This window comes from Macaca nemestrina, chromosome 2 (assembly GCF_043159975.1).
Source record: "Macaca nemestrina isolate mMacNem1 chromosome 2, mMacNem.hap1, whole genome shotgun sequence".
NCBI classification, from domain to species: domain Eukaryota; kingdom Metazoa; phylum Chordata; class Mammalia; order Primates; family Cercopithecidae; genus Macaca; species Macaca nemestrina.
The window spans coordinates 113,112,438-113,130,287 of record NC_092126.1 but is presented as its reverse complement, the minus strand read 5'-3'; the positions used below and the strand labels follow the sequence as shown (position 1 = coordinate 113,130,287).

Below are 17,850 nucleotides of genomic sequence, written 5' to 3'. Positions count from 1 at the left end.
CCCCAGGACACTCTCCAGTGGCCAGTGTCTGCAGTGCATCTGCGCTGGGTCTGGCAGTACCCCTATCTTTTTCTACTCTGATTGGGCCACTCCTGGGAAGTGAGGAACTGAAAAAGAAAGTGAGTGCTATAGCTGAGTTTCCTGGAAAAAGTCACTCTCTCTGACCCCCTGTCACCCAGACACCTAACTTCAGAACCAGCCCCTTACACATGCCCAGAACTTCAGACCAGGCAGGAGTTCAGCCCACAGACACCAGGGCACTCCCAGCCTTCTTGGCTGACATAACATCAAGTTAGAAGTGGCCAGGACAGATGTAGTCTGACTAGAACAGATCTAACAGCAGGTGTGTGAGCAAAGCCTGCAAACCTGTTTTCTCATCACATGGAAGCATGACCAGGAAGGTGAACCTGCTCTTAGCAAAGTGACAAAGAACAACTGCACTGGTTCAAGAATTATGCTTTGCCACCCCTCGGGAAGATGTGCCAAGGATTATTTTTCCTTGACAAGAACAACACTGAAAGCCAACTCTGGAGAAGTGAAGGTTCTACCTGAAAATCCCAGCACAAAAGGGTATTCACAATGTGTGAACTTGGAGAAGGGACCAGGTCAGCAATTCCCAAACTGGGTGCCATGGAACAGCAGCTCCTAAGATGTTCTGTGAAAGCAAGTCTGGGAAAGGCTGCCAACCACAGTCCTGTCCTGGAACTCTGTGGTACCCCTCAGGACACTGAAAGTCCTAAGGAATCTCATAGTAAAGAAACATTTCATTTGTCCGGCCCAGCATTTGTTTGAAGTATTTGGCTGAGATCCACCCCTCACAAAACACTATGGATCTGCAGTAAGTGTGAGGCCCCATCTTCTCCTGGCCCTGAGCCTCAGCTTCCTCCCAGCACAATGAGGCAGATGAACTGAGTGTCTCCAAGGTCTTCCTACTCTGCTGTTTTTCCAGGCACAGTCAAAGACTGGCTCCCTTCCCACCTCACTGAAGGTCCTGGGCTTGGACAGCCTACAGGCAGGGGCCATGGTTTGGTGAGGAATGGGATGCCCACCAGGAGCCTGGGGCCACCATGTGTGACTCTTCCTTATCCCCACCCACCTCACCCGGAGTTGTCCAGGTGCTGCAGTGCATCTCAAGGGAGCTGGAACCCAGAGGGGCAAGGCCAGCATAAGGAGGGGGTGTCCCATAGTGGTACAGTCCACCTGCCAAGCCTCCCTGTTCCTGTGAGGGGCTTCTGGCTTCTCACTGGCAGAAACACACAGGTGAGCTTCCCTGGCCTTAATCGTATTGTTCTAAATTCTGAACAGCAAGCGCTTACCTAACTGAACAGTGCAGGATGGCCTGTTTCTAATCACAGATGCAATAATCACGAGCGTGCACGCCTCCTCAGGAAGCCTCCACACTCCAGGAGCGACTCCAAAGGCACTGAGTCATCTCCCCACACCGACAGCTCCTTCCTCAGAATCTCACACTTACCTCTCACAAACCACACATCCCACACCCACAGCACCTCATGGCATATATAGACCCTGACCTGTGAACAATTATTCTCACTCAGCCCCCTCCCACATGGTCCAAACAGCTCCAGCTGCTGTTAATTCCAGAGGCAGCCATGCCCGTGCCTACAGCCAGCCTCTCTCCATTCTATCCAAAGACAGATCCTTATGGGGAGAAACAGAGGCTTCCACTCCCAGAGGAGTAGGAGGAAATCAGCAGACCTACTCTGTTCATTTTAAAGCGACAGCCCCGATTCACTTGGTGAGACATCCCACAGTCATTGAAAGCATCCTGAACAAAGCCAGGCTGGGGCTGTGGACCCAGAGTCCTCTTGTCCTCTTGGGTGAAAAAGAAGCCAAACTCACAGAAATGGTCTTACAGTGGCTTCTTGGCGAGTGTGGGACACTGTCATCCTTGGTGAATGCTTGGTTCCCAGCCTGGTTCTTTACCCTAAGGTCATTTCTTTAGGGATGGGGTAGCTGCCCCACCACCTCAGGTCCCCAGCTGACTAGAACTAAAGCCCAGAGGAGGTGCTTCCCAGAGCAGTTTCCTGCCTCCCATGAAACCTTTCTCCCCTCACCAGCATCCCCCTCTAGAGACTGTTGTCAAAGAGAGAGGCCTTCTGGCCTAGATCAGGGAAATTTGCCTCCCTCTGTATCCTATAGCTGCTCATGGCCCACTCCAAATAAGTTCCATTGGGAAAAAATTGTTCATAAGAACAATTTGGTCCTCTCGAAGGCCATTTTTCCAGACCAAACTTGGACCAGGTTAGAAAGTATCTTCTACTCTCAGACTCTGCCCAAGCTTTCAGGGGATGCAGAAATCCCTTGGGAGATCTGGGACCAGGCCCTGTTCTTTGCTGCCACATCTTGGAACCAGGACACATCCCTGCAGGAGGACACAGATGCTGGTGATCAAGGGAAACGACCAGGAAAAGAGAGTTGGTGAAAGAGGGGAAGGAAACCAGGGGAGGCATGCTAATGAGGTGGCAGGTGAGTGGGGAGCCGGCGCAGAGGTGGTTACCTGGGTGAGATGAGGGTTGGGGTTGAACCCACACTGGTTGCAGACCTTGTTGTGACACTGGGTGCAGGTGTTGAAGTTTGGCTGGCTGGGGGTCGACGTGAGGTCCGAAGTCTTGCATATGGGACATAGTGTGCTGCTGGGAAGGGGAGCGATCTGAGGGACGGAGTAGGGTGATGTAGGGGTGCTGCCTCTGTCCGGTGACACTGAGGGGGACCGCCCTGATCTCTGTGTCCTGCTGTCTACCTGCAGTGTCCTGCGGGGACCATCAGCCTCCTGGCCTGCTGGTCCCTGTGCCCTTGTCTCCCGGGGGCTCTCTTGGCCAGGAGTGGTAGCAGAAGCTTGTTTCGGAGTTGGGGAAGCTGCTCTCTGGCTACCCAGGGATTCCTTGGGGTCCAGTCTCCGGGAAGTGCTGAAATGACATTGAAAATGACTGTTAGAGATACATCTTAAACAATCAACTTGCAGAGGTCTCTACCAAGCTAGGTGACCCTGCCAAGCCCCATCACTACCCTCCTCCTCCTGCCCAGAAGAATCATCATAGCCCTCATTTGCTGTGTCCTGTGCTGAGCCTTGACAAGCATCTCCAACTTGAACCCTTGGCACCAGGGCATGAGGCAGGATCAGAACATGTCCTCTCACATTCTGATAAAGTACAGACTCTGATTCAGTAGATCTGAGTAGGGTCTGCATTGTAAGAAGCTCTAAGGTGATGCCAGTACTCTGGTCTGAGGCCCATGCTTTGAATACCAAGATTCTAAACCTACACATTAGAAATACCTGGATGGGCCAGGTATGGTGGCTCAAGCCTGTAATCCCAGCATTTTGGGAGGCCGAGGTAGGCAGATCACTTGAGGTCAGGAGTTCAAGACCAGCCTGGCCAACATGGTGAAACTCCGTCTCTACTAAAATTACAAAAATTAGCTGGGCTTGGTGGTGACACCTGTAATCCCAGCTACATGGAAGGCTGAGGCGGGAGAATCACTTGAACTCGGGAGGCAGAGGTTGCAGTGAGCAAAGATCGTGCCACTGCACTCCAGCCTGGGCAAGAGAGTGAGACCCGGTCTTAAAAAAAAAAAAAAAAGGCTGGGCACGGTGGCTCACGCCTATAATCCCAGCACTTTGGGAGGCCGAGACGGGCGGATCACAAGGTCAGGAGATCGAGACCATCCTGGCTAACACGGTGAAACCCCGTCTCTACTAAAAATACAAAAAACTGGCCGGGCGAGGTGGCGGGCGCCTGTAGTCCCAGCTACTTGGGAGGCTGAGGCAGGAGAATGGCGTAAACCCAGGAGGCGGAGCTTGTAGTGAGCCGAGTTCGCGCCACTGCACTCCAGCCTGGGCGACAGAGCAAAGACTCCGTCTCAAAAAAAAAAAAAAAAAAAAGGGGGGCCGGGCACGGTGGCTCATGCCTGGAATCCCAGCACATGCGGATCAAGAGGTCAGGAGATCGAGACCATCCTGGCTAACACAGTGAAACCCTGTCTCTACTAAAAATACAAAAAATTAGCCAAGTGTGATGGCGGGCGCCTGTAGTCCCAGCTAGTTGGGAGGCTAAGGCAGAAGAATGGCGTGAACCCAGGAGGTGGAGCTTGCAGTGAGCCGAGATAGTGCCACTGCACTCCAGCCTGGGCTACAGAGTGAGACTCTGTTTCAAAAAAAAAAAGAAAGAAATAGCTAGGGTGATTTTTAAAATTCTGACTCCCAGACTGCACCCCGAATTATATAAAAATTGAATTACATAAAATTCTGTGGAGGCAGGACCCTGGCATTAGTATTTTTTCTTCCCTAGGTGATTCCAACATGAGCCCAAGTTACTATACTGAGATACTATACTGGCCAATCTGTTATATCCTGCCTTGAACCCCTTCAGAGGCTGAACCTAGATCGCTGGGGATGGGGGATACTGCAATGCCTAGTTAATGCCATCTCCTGTACCAGGGGCCTGCCTCTACACAAAGGAGCCTTCCTTCTGGTAGCCCTCTGGCAAGCCTGATGCCAGACCAAATCTACCAAGATGGGATAAAGTGTTACTTTTCCACTAGTGTGAAGTTGGGTAGGGTTGGAGTTCCAGGATCCAGCCTTGAGGAACCACTGAGTGAGATCCAATGCGTCTAACCCTCACCTCCATCCCAATCTGGCTGCAGAGGAGCCAGCAGTGTTGGGTAGTTCCATGAGGTAGAAAGCAAATTGTCAGGCTAAAAGTCAATCATATATTCCTTCTCCTTTGACCCAACTTAAGTTCATCTCTGCAATTTTCCTCTTTTCTAGTTTGAAAGAGGATGAGCACAAAAAGCCAAAGGCAATGCTTTATACTGCTTCCCTGAAATTCTCTTCCTGCTTTAGTCTGTACTCATTGGGGTGAATGCCGGCACTCAGGAAACAGGGCTGACTTGCTGAGAGCAGTGTGGAGGCCTAGCCTGTGCAGGAGACTGCCCTGGTAGCTTCTGCCTCAGTGCCCCAGGGTCTGACTGACAGGAGAAGATTCTAAGTTTGCTGCCCCCATCTGAAGGCCATCTGCTTGCCAAAGAGTTAAGAGCCAACTGGTAGGGCATCTTAGGACAAGTCATTTCAGGGGGAAGATGAGGAGCCCGCCTGGGGACACTGACCCCAAGATACTTTGCAGTCCTTCCTCCCTTCTGAGGAACTGGCAGGTAGAGAAACATATCCTTGATCTAATAAAGACTCTCCTAAGGCCGGGCGTGGTGGCTCACGCCTGTAATCCCAGCACTTTGGGAGGCTGAGGTGGGCGGATCACAAGGTCAGGAGATCGAGACCATGGTGAAACCCCGTCTCTACTAAAAATAGAAAAAATTAGCCGGGCGCAGGGGCGGGCGCCTGTAGTCCCAGCTACTCGGGAGGCTGAGGCAGGAGAATGGCGTGAACCCGGGAGGCGGAGCTTGCAGTGAGCCGAGATTGTGCCACTGCACTCCAGCCTGGGCGACAGAGCGAGACTCCGTCTCAAAAAAAAAAAAAAAAAAAAAAAAAGACTCTCCTAAAAAAAAGAAACACTAGGCCGGGCGCGGTGGCTCATGCCTGTAATCCCTGCACTTTGGGAGGCCGAGGTGGGCGGATCATGAGGTCAGGAGATCGAGACCATCCTGGCTAACACAGTGAAACCCCGTCTCTACTAAAATACAAAAAATTAGCCGGGCGCGGTGGCGGGCGCCTGTAGTCCCAGCTACTCGGGAGGCTGAGGCAGAAGAATGGCGCGAACCCGGGAGCCGAGATCGCGCCATTGTACTCCAGCCTGGGCGACAGAGTGAAGACTCCGCCTCAAAAAAAAAAAAAAAAAAAAAAAAAGAAACACTATTACAGTGTTTAACATTCCTGTCATCAGCCATCAATAGCATAGACCTAATCATCCAGTCACAGACCCACCAATTTCTTCTTCAGCAAGACAACCAGAGTTTGAGTCCAACCCCTCAGGGCCATCTTTGCCACCAGCTATGAAGCCTAGCATGGTGGTGGCCATAGCATCTGTGGCCCACATTGGGAACCTGGGCTTCTCTGAGCCCTTTCAGTATACTAATTTCTAGGTATCCTAAAGAAATATTTCCCACTTGTCCAAATTAAGTTTCATTTTTTACTTAAATTATTTGGGACTGGAGTTTAAAGGCAGCCCTTGAAAGCAAATCAGAAGACATTGAGAGCCTTTTATAAACATGTGAATGGGCTGTGGCCCCCACCCCTCTCCAGGCTGTGCAAGCCTTCTGAGAAATGTAGCCACTTCTATTGTATTTGTGTTGCCCAATAAGTAGCAGGCAATCTATATACACAGCGACTTTTTAAATCAATGTTGTATCACAGTGTAGTCTTTCTGGACACATTTTTTATGAAGATTAGGGTTCTAAACTCAGCCGTGGTGACAGTGAATAAACAAACAATGTCTTCTGCACCCAGCAAAGTCTGCATGCGAGGGCAATGTTCCTGGCATTGATGTGTGCCCACACGCCTCATGGTAGCCATCATGACACCTGGAGATCGCAATATATGCCCATGGTCTTTGTACTCTCCTGTCTTCCTAGATGCTTCCTTATACCCTCTCCTTGATCTTCAAGCTTCCAAACACCTCCCTCTGTCTCTTAACTGCCACTGATGACCTGCTCACCATCTCACAAAGAAAGTTGGACCCACCAGAAGAAACCTGCACAACTTCAGCCTCCCTATTCCTGTCCCCCAGTGTTCACCTGCCTCCTGATCCCAAGGCCCACTTCTCACCTTCACAAATTCTCCCCTCTCCTTCATCATCCATTTCCCCCTCTCTATTGGATCATTTCAATTATCATACAAACAAGCTTCTCCCATCCTAAAAAACAAAAAAGTAGAAGCAGCAGCACTTTGCTCCACTACTCCTTCAGCTACTGCCCCATTTCTCTCCTCTTCTTTACAGCAAAACTCCTTAAAATAATTATCTCCACTTGCCTGACAAGGTGACTTGCACCTGTAACCCCAACTTGGGAGACTGAGGCAGGAGGATCTCTTGAGCCCAGGAGATCAAGGTTACAGTGAGCTAGGACGATGCCACTACGCTCCAGCCTGAGTGACAGAGCAAGACTCTGTCTCTAAAATAAATAATAAAAGAACTGCCTCCACTCACTACCTCCCACTCCTCTCCTCTCTCCCTCTCAACCCACCCCTCCAATCTGGCTTTTGCCCATCACTCCACAGACATTCCTCAGGTCACAGTCAGTAGGGACCTCCACATCGTCAAATCCGACAGTCACATCTCAGTTTCTCATCTCATTTGACCATCAGCAGCACTTGATCCCAGATGATCACTCCATCCTTCCTGAGATAAGTTCTCTATTTGCCTTCAGGAATACCACCTTCTCCTGAATTTCCTCCTCCTGCCTGGCCACACTTTTCTAATCTCTTTTGCAGGTTCTTCCTCATATGCCAACCCCAGAACCCCACTCCTTACACTGGAGAGACCCAGGGCTCAGTCTTTACACAAATGTGCTTCTGTGAGTACTCACAATCCCTAAGTCTCAAGACTTACCCAGTCTCAGGGCTTTAAATCCACTTTCCACTGATACCCACTAAATGTCTATCTCTGGCCCAGAACTCTGCTCTGAACTCTTCACCTGTTTAACTGCCAACTCCACATCTTCACAGAGATGCCCTGTAGGCATCTTCACCTTGACACACCCAAGCTGAGCCCCTGATCTTGCCCCTAAATGTGGGCCTCCTAGTCTCCCCCTTGGTGCCGTCTCTGCCTCCCTTCCTGTCTCATCCTAAGTCAATCCAGCAGTATAGCTTGTTAGTTTCTGAAGCTGGCCACTACTACCTACACCCTCCTCCTCACCCCACCTGGTTTGAGCCATTCTCAGTTGCCAGGATAAGGCTTTGTGTGTGTGTATGTGTGAGAGAGAGTCTCCTTCTGTTGCCCAGGCTGGAGTGCAGTGGTGCAGTCTCGGCTCACTGCAACGTAGCTGGGACTACAGGTGCACACCAGCACACTTGGCTAATTTTTTGTATTTTTAGTAGAGTCAGAGTTTTGCCATGTTGGCCAGGCTGGTCTCGAACTCCTGACCTGAAGTGATCCACCCACCTCGGCCTCCCAAAGTGCTGGGATTACAGGCATGAGCCACCACGCCCAGTCCCTCGATAAGGCTTTAAATACACGAGTCAGGCTTTGCTTGACTTCTCTACTTTGCTTAAGCCCTGCACTGGCTTCCTTTACCTCCCAAAAGAAAAGCCAAAAGTCTTACAATGGCCCACAAGGCCCCATGAGATTTAGCCCCTTTCCCTCTGGCTTCCTCTCTGATTACCCTCTCCCCGACTCCACTTCCCTTATGCCAGGCCCACTCCTGACATGTGTATTTGGCCATTGGATTTGCTGTTCTTTCTTCTTCTTCTTTTTTCTTTTTTTGTTTTGTTTTGTTTTTGAGACAGAGTCTCACTCTGTCACCCAGGCTGGAGTGCAGTGCCACGATCTCAACTCACAGCAACCTCCCCCTCCTGGGTTCAAGAGATTCTTCTGTCTCAGTCTCCCAAGTAGCTGGGACTACAGGCATGAGCCACCACGCCCAGTTAATTTTTGTATTTTTAGTAGACACAAGGTTTAACCATATTGGCCAGGCTGGTCTTGAACTCCTGACCTTGTGATCTGCCCGCCTCAGATTTGCTGTTTTTTCTGCAGACGCTTGCTCCCTCTCAAGTCTTTGCTCTGGTGGCATACTTTCAGGGACACTTAACCTGACTGTATTTAAAACTGCACTTGTCTCCCCTGCCTCTTTGTTCTCTGTGGCACTGAGCACCTTCTGACCCATCATATAACAAATTTATTGCTTTTGTATATCCTCTGGGATCCCTGAATTAAACTGCCAGTTCTGTGTGGGCACGGCCTGCGTGTGCTTTCCTCACAGCTGTGTCCCAGGGCCTACCACAGTGCCTGGCAGAAACTGGATACTCGATATGTATTTCCTGAATGGGTTGACTGTAGGCACTAAATGACTCAGAGTAGTAAAATGTGGCCCCAAAGTTTTAAAGCTGAGGAAACACGGCAAGCGCCTGGCATGGCACTCGGCCCTTCTCTGGGTCTGACTTCATGCAGGAGAGAACTTCAGGAATAATACCTAAAGTTCCTCCCCACAGCAGTTGGCTACACCCCCAGCCATACCATAGAAGGCTCTGCTGACAATAATTGTGGTAATGCTGACCGAGCCCTCACCATGAGCCACCTGTCACATAGTAACTGCATTAAGCCTCACAGCAAATTCACTGAATAGCATCTATTTTGCCCATTTTACAGATGAGAAAACTGCCATACATAAAAGTTAAGTAACATGCAAAGCCATCATGACTTGCAAATGGTGGAGCTGGGATTCCAAAATCTAGGTCACCAGTCCATGTCCTTAACCATGTCCCACACTGCCTTTCAGGGGAACACCATGTAGCTGTAGAGGGGGTAGAAAACACTGCAGTTTGGGTTCTTTGGATTATTTTTTCTGAAGAGCTGCTTACATGGAAGCTCCCTGGGAAGAGGTTTCACCATTTTGCTCCCCACTATATCCTTAGGACCCAGCGCCACGCTTGGCATTGAGTGGACACTCAATAAGGACATGCACAATGACCAGAACAATGTGTGAACAGTAGAATGGGCTCACGGAGTGGGGCTGGGCTAGGGCCATGACACCATTCACCTGGGACTTAACTAGCAACGCTGAGAGACTCATAGAGAAAATGACTCCAACAACAGATGTTCATTCATTCAGGCATTCACATTTACTGACCCCTGGATTACTTCCAGGCCCTATAATAGGTATTGATGGTATAAAGGAATTATATCTCTTCAATGGAAGGTGGGTCCACAGGTGTTCATATTGTTATTCTTCACATCTTATACATGTTGTTTAAGTATTCTTGTATTCTTTATAAACAATCATTTAATATTTAATTAAAATAATTTTTTTAAAAAATGATTCATATAGGAGTCCAGTCCTCCAAGAGCCTCTGGTCTAGAGTAGAGACAGATGTGCAAACAAATCCCTGCAAGACACACTGGTCCAGTGATGGACAGAAGCAGAAGTCTTTGAGGATGAGAAGACATTTAAACTGGGCCTTAAAAGATGGGCTGTTCATGCCAAGGTGACAGGGCATGCTAGGCAGAGGCAACAACATGCACGAAGACTCAGAGGCACAGCAGAGCATGCTCAGTCTGAGTAGCTATGCAGGGTAAGCTTGGAAGACGTCAGTCTTTGCTGCTCCCAGCACCTAGAACAGCTCCCAGCAATCATGTGATAGTGTGTGTTGAACTACCTGAGCCAATTGGGAAGCTAAAAGCTAAAATGAACAGAGCCTGTAAGGTTTTCACATAGGGGAATGTTTAGGGTCTTTTCAAGAAGATGATGAGGTAGGGAAACCAATGAGAATAAGGCACTGGCCCAGGAAATAGTCTGCGTGGCAAGAGGAAGGGAAGGTACAGCAGCAGGTGTTCTGGCTTTGGCTCCAGGGAGAAGTGTTCCTTTAAATTGAGATGGGGAATCCAAGGAGAGAAGTCAATTAGTGGGTGAGAAATGGGAAGTGAAATCACAAAATCACAAGTTTGGGTTTGGTTGTGTTGAGGTGGGGGTAGGGGGTAAGAGACATTAAGAGATGGGTCACAGCTTCAGTTCAATTCAGATAAGTGTAGATATTTTTATCTGGGAGACTTATAGGTCTTGTTCACAGACAATTCTCAGGCTAGAAATCACCCAGAGAGCAGTGGTCCAAGAAAGATTTGTAGGGAGGACCAAAGTTGGTAGGAGTAGAGGAGATGTCAGAACCAGAGAAGTCAGAGAAAGGAGAAAAAAGAGAATGACCCCACAGGGTTATAGAAGTTTCCATGAGGAGGAGCACTCAACAATGCCCCCTGTCATGATAAGTCTACATATATGAAAGTCAAGAAGTCACAGGAAGAAAGGCTACACCCATGAGGGCTACACACCATAAATGCCCAAGTCCTGTCCCAAACCAGTCCAGCTTAGGAAGGGCCAGTTCCTTCTCCAGCTGAACACGAGGGCCCACTGTGGCAGGAGCTCCAGGGGTCATAACTGTCTGTGCCATACACCTGAACACACGTTCCATGGGAGCCACAGTGACTACAACCATCCAAGGCCTCCTCAGGAGGAAAGAAGTAAGCCCTCCAGGAGGCTCTTCTTAAGAGACACAAACAAAGGTCTCCACCAAAATATGGCTGCTGGGCAGGAGAAAGAAGGGAATGAGGAAAAAGAGAGGGAGGTGTCCACAGGCAGGACCCACAAGGAAGACTTGGTCTCGTGGATGTGGCCTCATCAGCAGAGAGGCCCCTTGAAGCCAGTGCTCCTCCCAGCAGCCATGGGAGCCCTACTGCTGGGGAGGGCCAGTTTAAGGGTGTGTAAGCAAGGAGGGGAAAGGGGTGCCGCCATAAAGGACACACAGGAGACAGGCAGGTGCAGGAGGGAAAGGGCAGAAAGATGAAGGAGTGGCTAGAAGCCAAACAGGGAAGACTAGAAATGCCTTATCTAGGGATATATATATATATAATTATCTATATAATTTTTTATTTTACTTTAAGTTCTGGGACACATGTGCAGAACGTGCAGGTTTGTTACATAGGTACACATGTACCACGGTGGTTTGCTGCATCTATCAACTGGTCATCTAGGTTTTAGGCCCCATATGCATTAGGTATTGGGACAAATATATTTTTAAGATGGCCAAGAAAGGTAAACAATGTAGAAACAGCCGGATTTCTACCAGCTTTTCTTCCTTTCAGCATTTAAGGCTATTAGTTGATCAGAAACAATCTTAACTCAGGGCTGTTTGCCAAGGCAGGAAGGAGCACCCTGGCCACAGGAGGGCTGCTAAGAAGGGGAACAGAGCAAATTCAGTTAGCCTCTCCCGTACCAATCCTTAGTACCCTGTGGCCTCCTGTCCCATCCCATGACCACTGCTGGGAGACATAATCCCAACTGCACGGGTGAGAGGCTAGGCTCCCCTCTGTCAGAAGCCCCCAGAAAGGCATGAGGACAGCAAGCGTCAGTGACTAAAAAATGCTTCAGACACCAGGGACATCTATAATGGCAGAACCACCAGGAGAGATGTGGCTGCCCTGATACACAGTGGGAAGGAGAGCCTGACCAGGCTGATTCAGATCAGAAGGAAAAGCAGCCAGGCATGGGGCCAGTGCAGGCGCCAGAGGGAAAACCAACCTGGGCTCCACAAGGCAGCATTCCAGAGCATGCCCCCCACCACCTTCAGTTGAGGATTTGAAAGAAATGTTTCCCATTAATAAATGGCTGTCTTTGTTCACCAGGAGGGCAGTGAACTTAAAGAAACTGTTTCTCTAAGTCAGAGTGTACAGAAAAGCCCCAAAGCTTCAAAAGAGGTTTTGATAAATTCATGGCTGACCTTTCTGTAATGGGCAATTAGAGATGGGCAGATGCTGTGGGAGGACCCTCTCCTTTGAGGCCCAGGGCAGGAAGGACTACTGGGCTACCCCAGTGGTTCCTGTGCACCCAGGCAGCAGAGGCTACAGAGCAGTGGGTGCTGGGGCCAGGTCCAGTGTCCTAGAGCTCCTCTCTCAGGAATGGATATGAAAATCTAGAAAGTTTAGGCTTAGAAAAAAGATTCCAGTTTTTGCACAAGAAAACATGTCCTGGCCTGCCCAGCCTTCAAGTCAGTGGCCTCCTGCCTTTTTAATCATGTGCCTCTATCAATAAAACATGTTTCAGCATCTCCAACATGTGAATATTCATCTACCAATTATATAAATGCTTATTTTTTATAAAACCCACCTCCCCAAATGGAAAAGTTTTAAAAGATGGATAGACAATAAATGTAAATAGAAATTTCCATATGTTCTGCCTTGTCCCTCCCCTATCCCTCGACCCCTTGGCATATGTGTCCTAGTTGAGGCCACTGCTACGAAAATTCTTTTTTTTTTTTTTTTTTTTTTTTGAGACGGAGTCTCGCTCTGTCGCCCGGGCTGGAGTGCAGTGGCCGGATCTCAGCTCACCACAAGCTCCGCCTCCCGGGTTTACGCCATTCTCCTGCCTCAGCCTCCCGAGTAGCTGGGACTACAGGCGCCCGCCATCTCGCCCGGCTAGTTTTTTGTATTTTTTAGTAGAGACGGGGTTTCACCGTGTTCGCCAGGATGGTCTCAATCTTCTGACCTCGTGATCCACCCGTCTCGGCCTCCCAAAGTGCTGGGATTACAGGCTTGAGCCACCGCGCCCGGCCGAAAATTCTTAAACTCTCACTCTCCAGTCCTTAAAATAGTTTCTGTTGGTTTCCCAGACCAGATTCAGTCCTACCCTCCACCAGGCTCCATGGAAAGTGTACTTAGGTCAGTGACAGGGAGGCCCCCAGCCATCAAGGGCTGGCCTCATCAGCTTCCTGATTGCCCTATGGGCCAAAAAGAACTTGGAGTACTGACGGCAACAGCACAAGGGTAAGGATCTCCATAACACGCAGCCACAGCCACAGAAAGAGCCCAAGAAGATGGTATCATGGGCTCAAAGCCTCTAAGGTGCTGTCTGCTGGTTGGGTAGGTAAGGTACCACACCCAGGGTTCCTGGGCAGGGTGAGAGGTCATGCCACAGGCAAGAGCTCCCTTGAGGCTGACATCTTCTCTTCCTAACTTCCCAGCCCCTATAAGTTGTAGTCCCACTCTGATGGTAAGTTTTCAAGACCCTAAAGATTCCAGATAACCCAGAGAGCTAGGTCCTTGGTAGAGCTGGGGACAAAGCACCATGATGGCCCAGTGATGCTAGGTGTATACTGATGCCCTTGGGCAGACATGCACTCAACACCCCTGAGCAGACAAACCCATATGAAGGAACCATCAGTGTTATCAGGCACCTGCCACCTCCACTCATCCTTTCCACTCAGAAATGTCTGGCAGGTGGGACTCTTCCTGTGGCCAAACAACAAGGCTCAATTTGTTCCAGGCCAGCCTGTTTGGGCCAGAAGAGAACATGTTTAAGGCAGTGAGCTCTGACTGCTGTGCTGTTGCTGAGAGAAAGAATCCAGCATGAGACTGCAGGTGGGTCAGCAAGGGGAGAATGTGACAAGAGGGACTGGTAGGAACAAGACTTGCTGCCATTAAACATAGGCTAGAAGAAGCTGCCAGCATCAGAGGGGGAGACTACCAGAAGTCTGAGAGCAAAGGGAAGCCAGGGCATAACTGCCACAAGAGTAAACCTTGGAGACCTCATTCCCCAGCCCTGGGGCCTGAGTGGGTCTACTAGATTAAGAACATCTCTCAGAGCCGGGCGCGGTGGCTCAAGCCTGTAATCCCAGCACTTTGGGAGGCCGAGACGGGTGGATCACGAGGTCAGGAGATCGAGACCATCCTGGCTAACACGGTGAAACCCCGTCTCCACTAAAAAATACAAAAAACTAGCCGGGCGAGGTGGCGGGCGCCTGTAGTCCCAGCTACTCGGGAGGCTGAGGCAGGAGAATGGCGGGAACCCGGGAGGCGGAGCTTGCAGTGAGCCGAGATCTGGTCACTGCGCTCCAGCCTGGGTGACAGAGCAAGACTCCGTCTCAAAAAAAAAAAAAAAAGAACATCTCTCAGGCAAATTGATTTGCTTTTGGTTTTCTCTGGGACCAGCTAGTCTCCAGAATCCAGAGCAAGGATGGGAAATAAGGGTAACTTTCCTTTAACCCCAATGAATTGGTAGTGACTGCCTGGGAGGTAGGTTCAGGAAGGATTCACGGGAAAGATTGTTACCATCAATTAAGCACAAAGGTCATGGGCTTGTCATCCATGATGTAGAACAAAACCAAACCCTTAGACCTGCCTCAAGTGACATCCATATTCTTGTAGTGTCTCACTAAGAATTGCACCAGGCCCACCTCAGGCCAAATTCTAGAAAGAGACCAGTGGGTATACAGTAGTGGTTCATGTAGAGTCTACCTTTGATCTTCCCCTCAGTCCCATTTTCACCTCTATCCCATGGCTTTTCCAGAATAGCAAGAGATATATGTGGCCACGAGTCAGCTGAAGTGTCAAATGCCATGAGTTCAGTATAACTTTAAAGACTGAATGTTGGCCAGGCGCAGTGGCTCACGCCTGTAATCCCAGCACTTTGGGAGGCCAAGGCGGGTGGATCACGAGGTCAGGAGATCGAGACCATCCTGACTAACATGGTGAAACCCTGTCTCTACTAAAATTTCAAAAAATTAGCTGGACGTTGTGGCAGGTGCCTGTAGTCCCAGCTACTCAGGAGGCTGAGGCAGAAGAATGGTGTGAACCCGGGAGGCAGAGCTTGCAGTGAGCCAAGATCGCACCACTGCACTCCAGTCTGGGTGACAGAGCGAGATTCCATCTCAAAAAAAAAAAAAAAAAAAAGACTGAATGTCTCTTGCACCAAGGTGCCTGTAATAGGCACTGTGTGATTGATGGCTCATCTGAGGGCAAGTAAGTGGTGGTGAGGTTACTACTCCTTTAATCACAGCATCTCCATGTATGTCTTATAGAATTTATCTCTAGAAGTTTTTATTCATTCATTCATTTAAAAAGAACTCATAGAAACCACGTCTCCTGAGTTCTTGAATGTCTGAACACATCTTCATGACCTTTACACTTGAACTACAGCTGGGCATGGGGGCTCACGCCTGTAATCCCAGCACTTTGGGAGGCCAAGGCAGGCAATCACCTGAGGTCAGGAGTTTGAGATCAGCCTGGCCAACATGGAGAAAATCTGTCTCTACTAAAAATACAAAAAAAAAAAAGAAAGAAAAGAAAAGAAAGAAAGAAAAATTAGCCAGGCATGGTGGCACATACCTGTAGTCCCAGCTACTTGGGAGGTTGAGGCAGGAGAATCTCTTGAACCCAGGAGGTGGAGGTTGCAGTGAGCTGAGAATGCACCACTCCACTCCAGCCTGGGAAACAGAGCAAAAACTCTGTCCCAAATAATAATAATAATGAAAAAATAAACTTGAACACGTTGGCTGGATATAAATTCTGGGTTTACACTTTCTCTCCATGAGGACTTTGGAGATATAGCTAGCCCCTCTGTTTTCTATCATTGATTATAACTGTGGAGAGCTCTGGGTTTTATATATATATATATATATATATATAAACTTTTCCCCTCTGGATGCAATAGAACTATTTTTTTCTCTTTGGAATTCAGTGACACCACCAAGTCATGTTTTTGGGTTAAATATGTATATTTTTCCTAAAATTCAGTCTGGCCTTTCTTTTTTTCTTAGATGGAGTTTCACTCTTGTTGCCCAGTCTGGAGTGCAATGGCACTGTCTCTACTCACTGCAACCTCTGCCTCCCAGGTTCAAGAAATTCTCCTGCCTCAGTCTCCTGAATAGCTGGGATTATAGGCAAGCACCACAACACCCAGGTAGTTTTTTGTATTTTTAGTAGAGATGGGGTTTCTCCATGTTGGTCAGGCTCGTCTGAAACTCCCAACCTCAGGTAATCTGCCTGCCTTGGCCTCCCAAAGTGCTGGGATTACAGGCGTGAGCCACCATGCCCAGCCCCCAGCCTTTCAAACAAAAGATTTATGTGTTCTTTTATTTCAGGGGGAAAGTTTTCTTCTATTGTATCTTTGAATATTTTTGTGTTCCATTGGTTTTGTTCTCTTCTCCGGAGATACCAATTACACCTATTTTGAATTTCCTTTGTTTTTCTATTGTCTGAACTGCTGGCAACCCATAGTTTTCCCCTCACCTGCCACACTCTGCTCAATTCCTTGGGTAACTCCACCTCCCTAGTAACTCCTTGGCATCACACAGGGTTCAAAGATACTCCCTAAGCTTGTCTGCATATGTTGGCTTTGCTAACCGGTCCAATAGATTGTTATTTGTTTTGGTCCTCTGGACTCTGACAAGTATCCCCTCCTAAAATCCTCCATCCTGGACGGATTTTGATCCTGGACTTGAAAATCATTGTTTGGCCTGGTGCGGTGGCTCACGCCTGTAATCCCAGCACTTTGGGAGGCTGAGGCAGGCAGATCACAAGGTCAGGAGATCGAGACCATTCTGGCTAACACAGTGAAACCCCATCTCTACCAAAAATACAAAAAATTAGCCAAGCGTGGCAGCATGCGCCTGTAGTCCCAGCTACTTCGGAGGCTGAGGCAGGAGGATGGCGTGAACCTGGGAGGCGGAGCTTGCAGTGAGCCAAGAGCATGCCACTGCACTCCAGCCTGGGTGACAGAGCAAGACTGTCTCAAAAACAAAAAAACAAAACAAACAAACAAAAATCAATCTTTGTTTGTTGTATTTCAGGTTACAGGTGTTTGTTATTTTTGTTGAAGGTAGAGTTTTCTTTTCTGTTTCTTATTCTTCTTGCAGTTTTTGGAAGGAAAAAATGTCTTTTTTCCTACCTAGTCATCAGACTTGGGTAATAGCTCATCAGCAGGAAATTCCTAGGGGAGCTAGGACAGGTGGGAGCCCATGCTGGGAGCCAAGAGAAGGAGAGGAGGGAAGAGAAGGCAGGCAGGTGGCCAGGCCAGAGTCACCACCCAGAGCCAAGACCTGGGTCAGCAGCTCCTTGAGGAGCTCCCCCTATGATCTCCTAGACTCTCCAGATGACCCTGGCCTGGGACACCAGAAGAACCCAAGACATTGACACTTCTCTGAGAAGTCACAGTGCATTCCTGCACTAAGACCTTCCTGGCCTTTCCAGTCTACAGTGACTGGGGCACCTTTTTTTTTTTTTTTTTTTTTTTTTTTTAATTTTTTATTTATTTATTTATTTTTTTTTTTTTGAGACGGAGTCTCGCTCTGCCGCCCAGGCTGGAGTGCAGTGGCCGGATCTCAGCTCACTGCAAGCTCCGCCTCCCGGGTTCACTCCATTCTCCTGCCTCCGCCTCCGGAGTAGCTGGGACTACAGGCGCCCG

The 17,850-nt window shown here is 49.0% G+C and overlaps 1 protein-coding gene across 3 annotated transcripts in view; it reads right to left on the bottom strand.

Annotated features, from left to right (window-relative positions):
- LOC105480446 (bassoon presynaptic cytomatrix protein) overlaps positions 1-17,850 on the bottom strand; it is a 118,374-nt gene that overhangs the window by 45,200 nt on the left and 55,324 nt on the right. For all 3 annotated transcript variants that reach the window (XM_071091728.1, XM_071091730.1, XM_071091729.1), the window contains exon 2: positions 2,519-2,927. In XM_071091728.1, the coding sequence (XP_070947829.1) occupies positions 2,519-2,927 (409 nt within the window). The remainder of the gene's footprint in view (positions 1-2,518; positions 2,928-17,850) is intronic.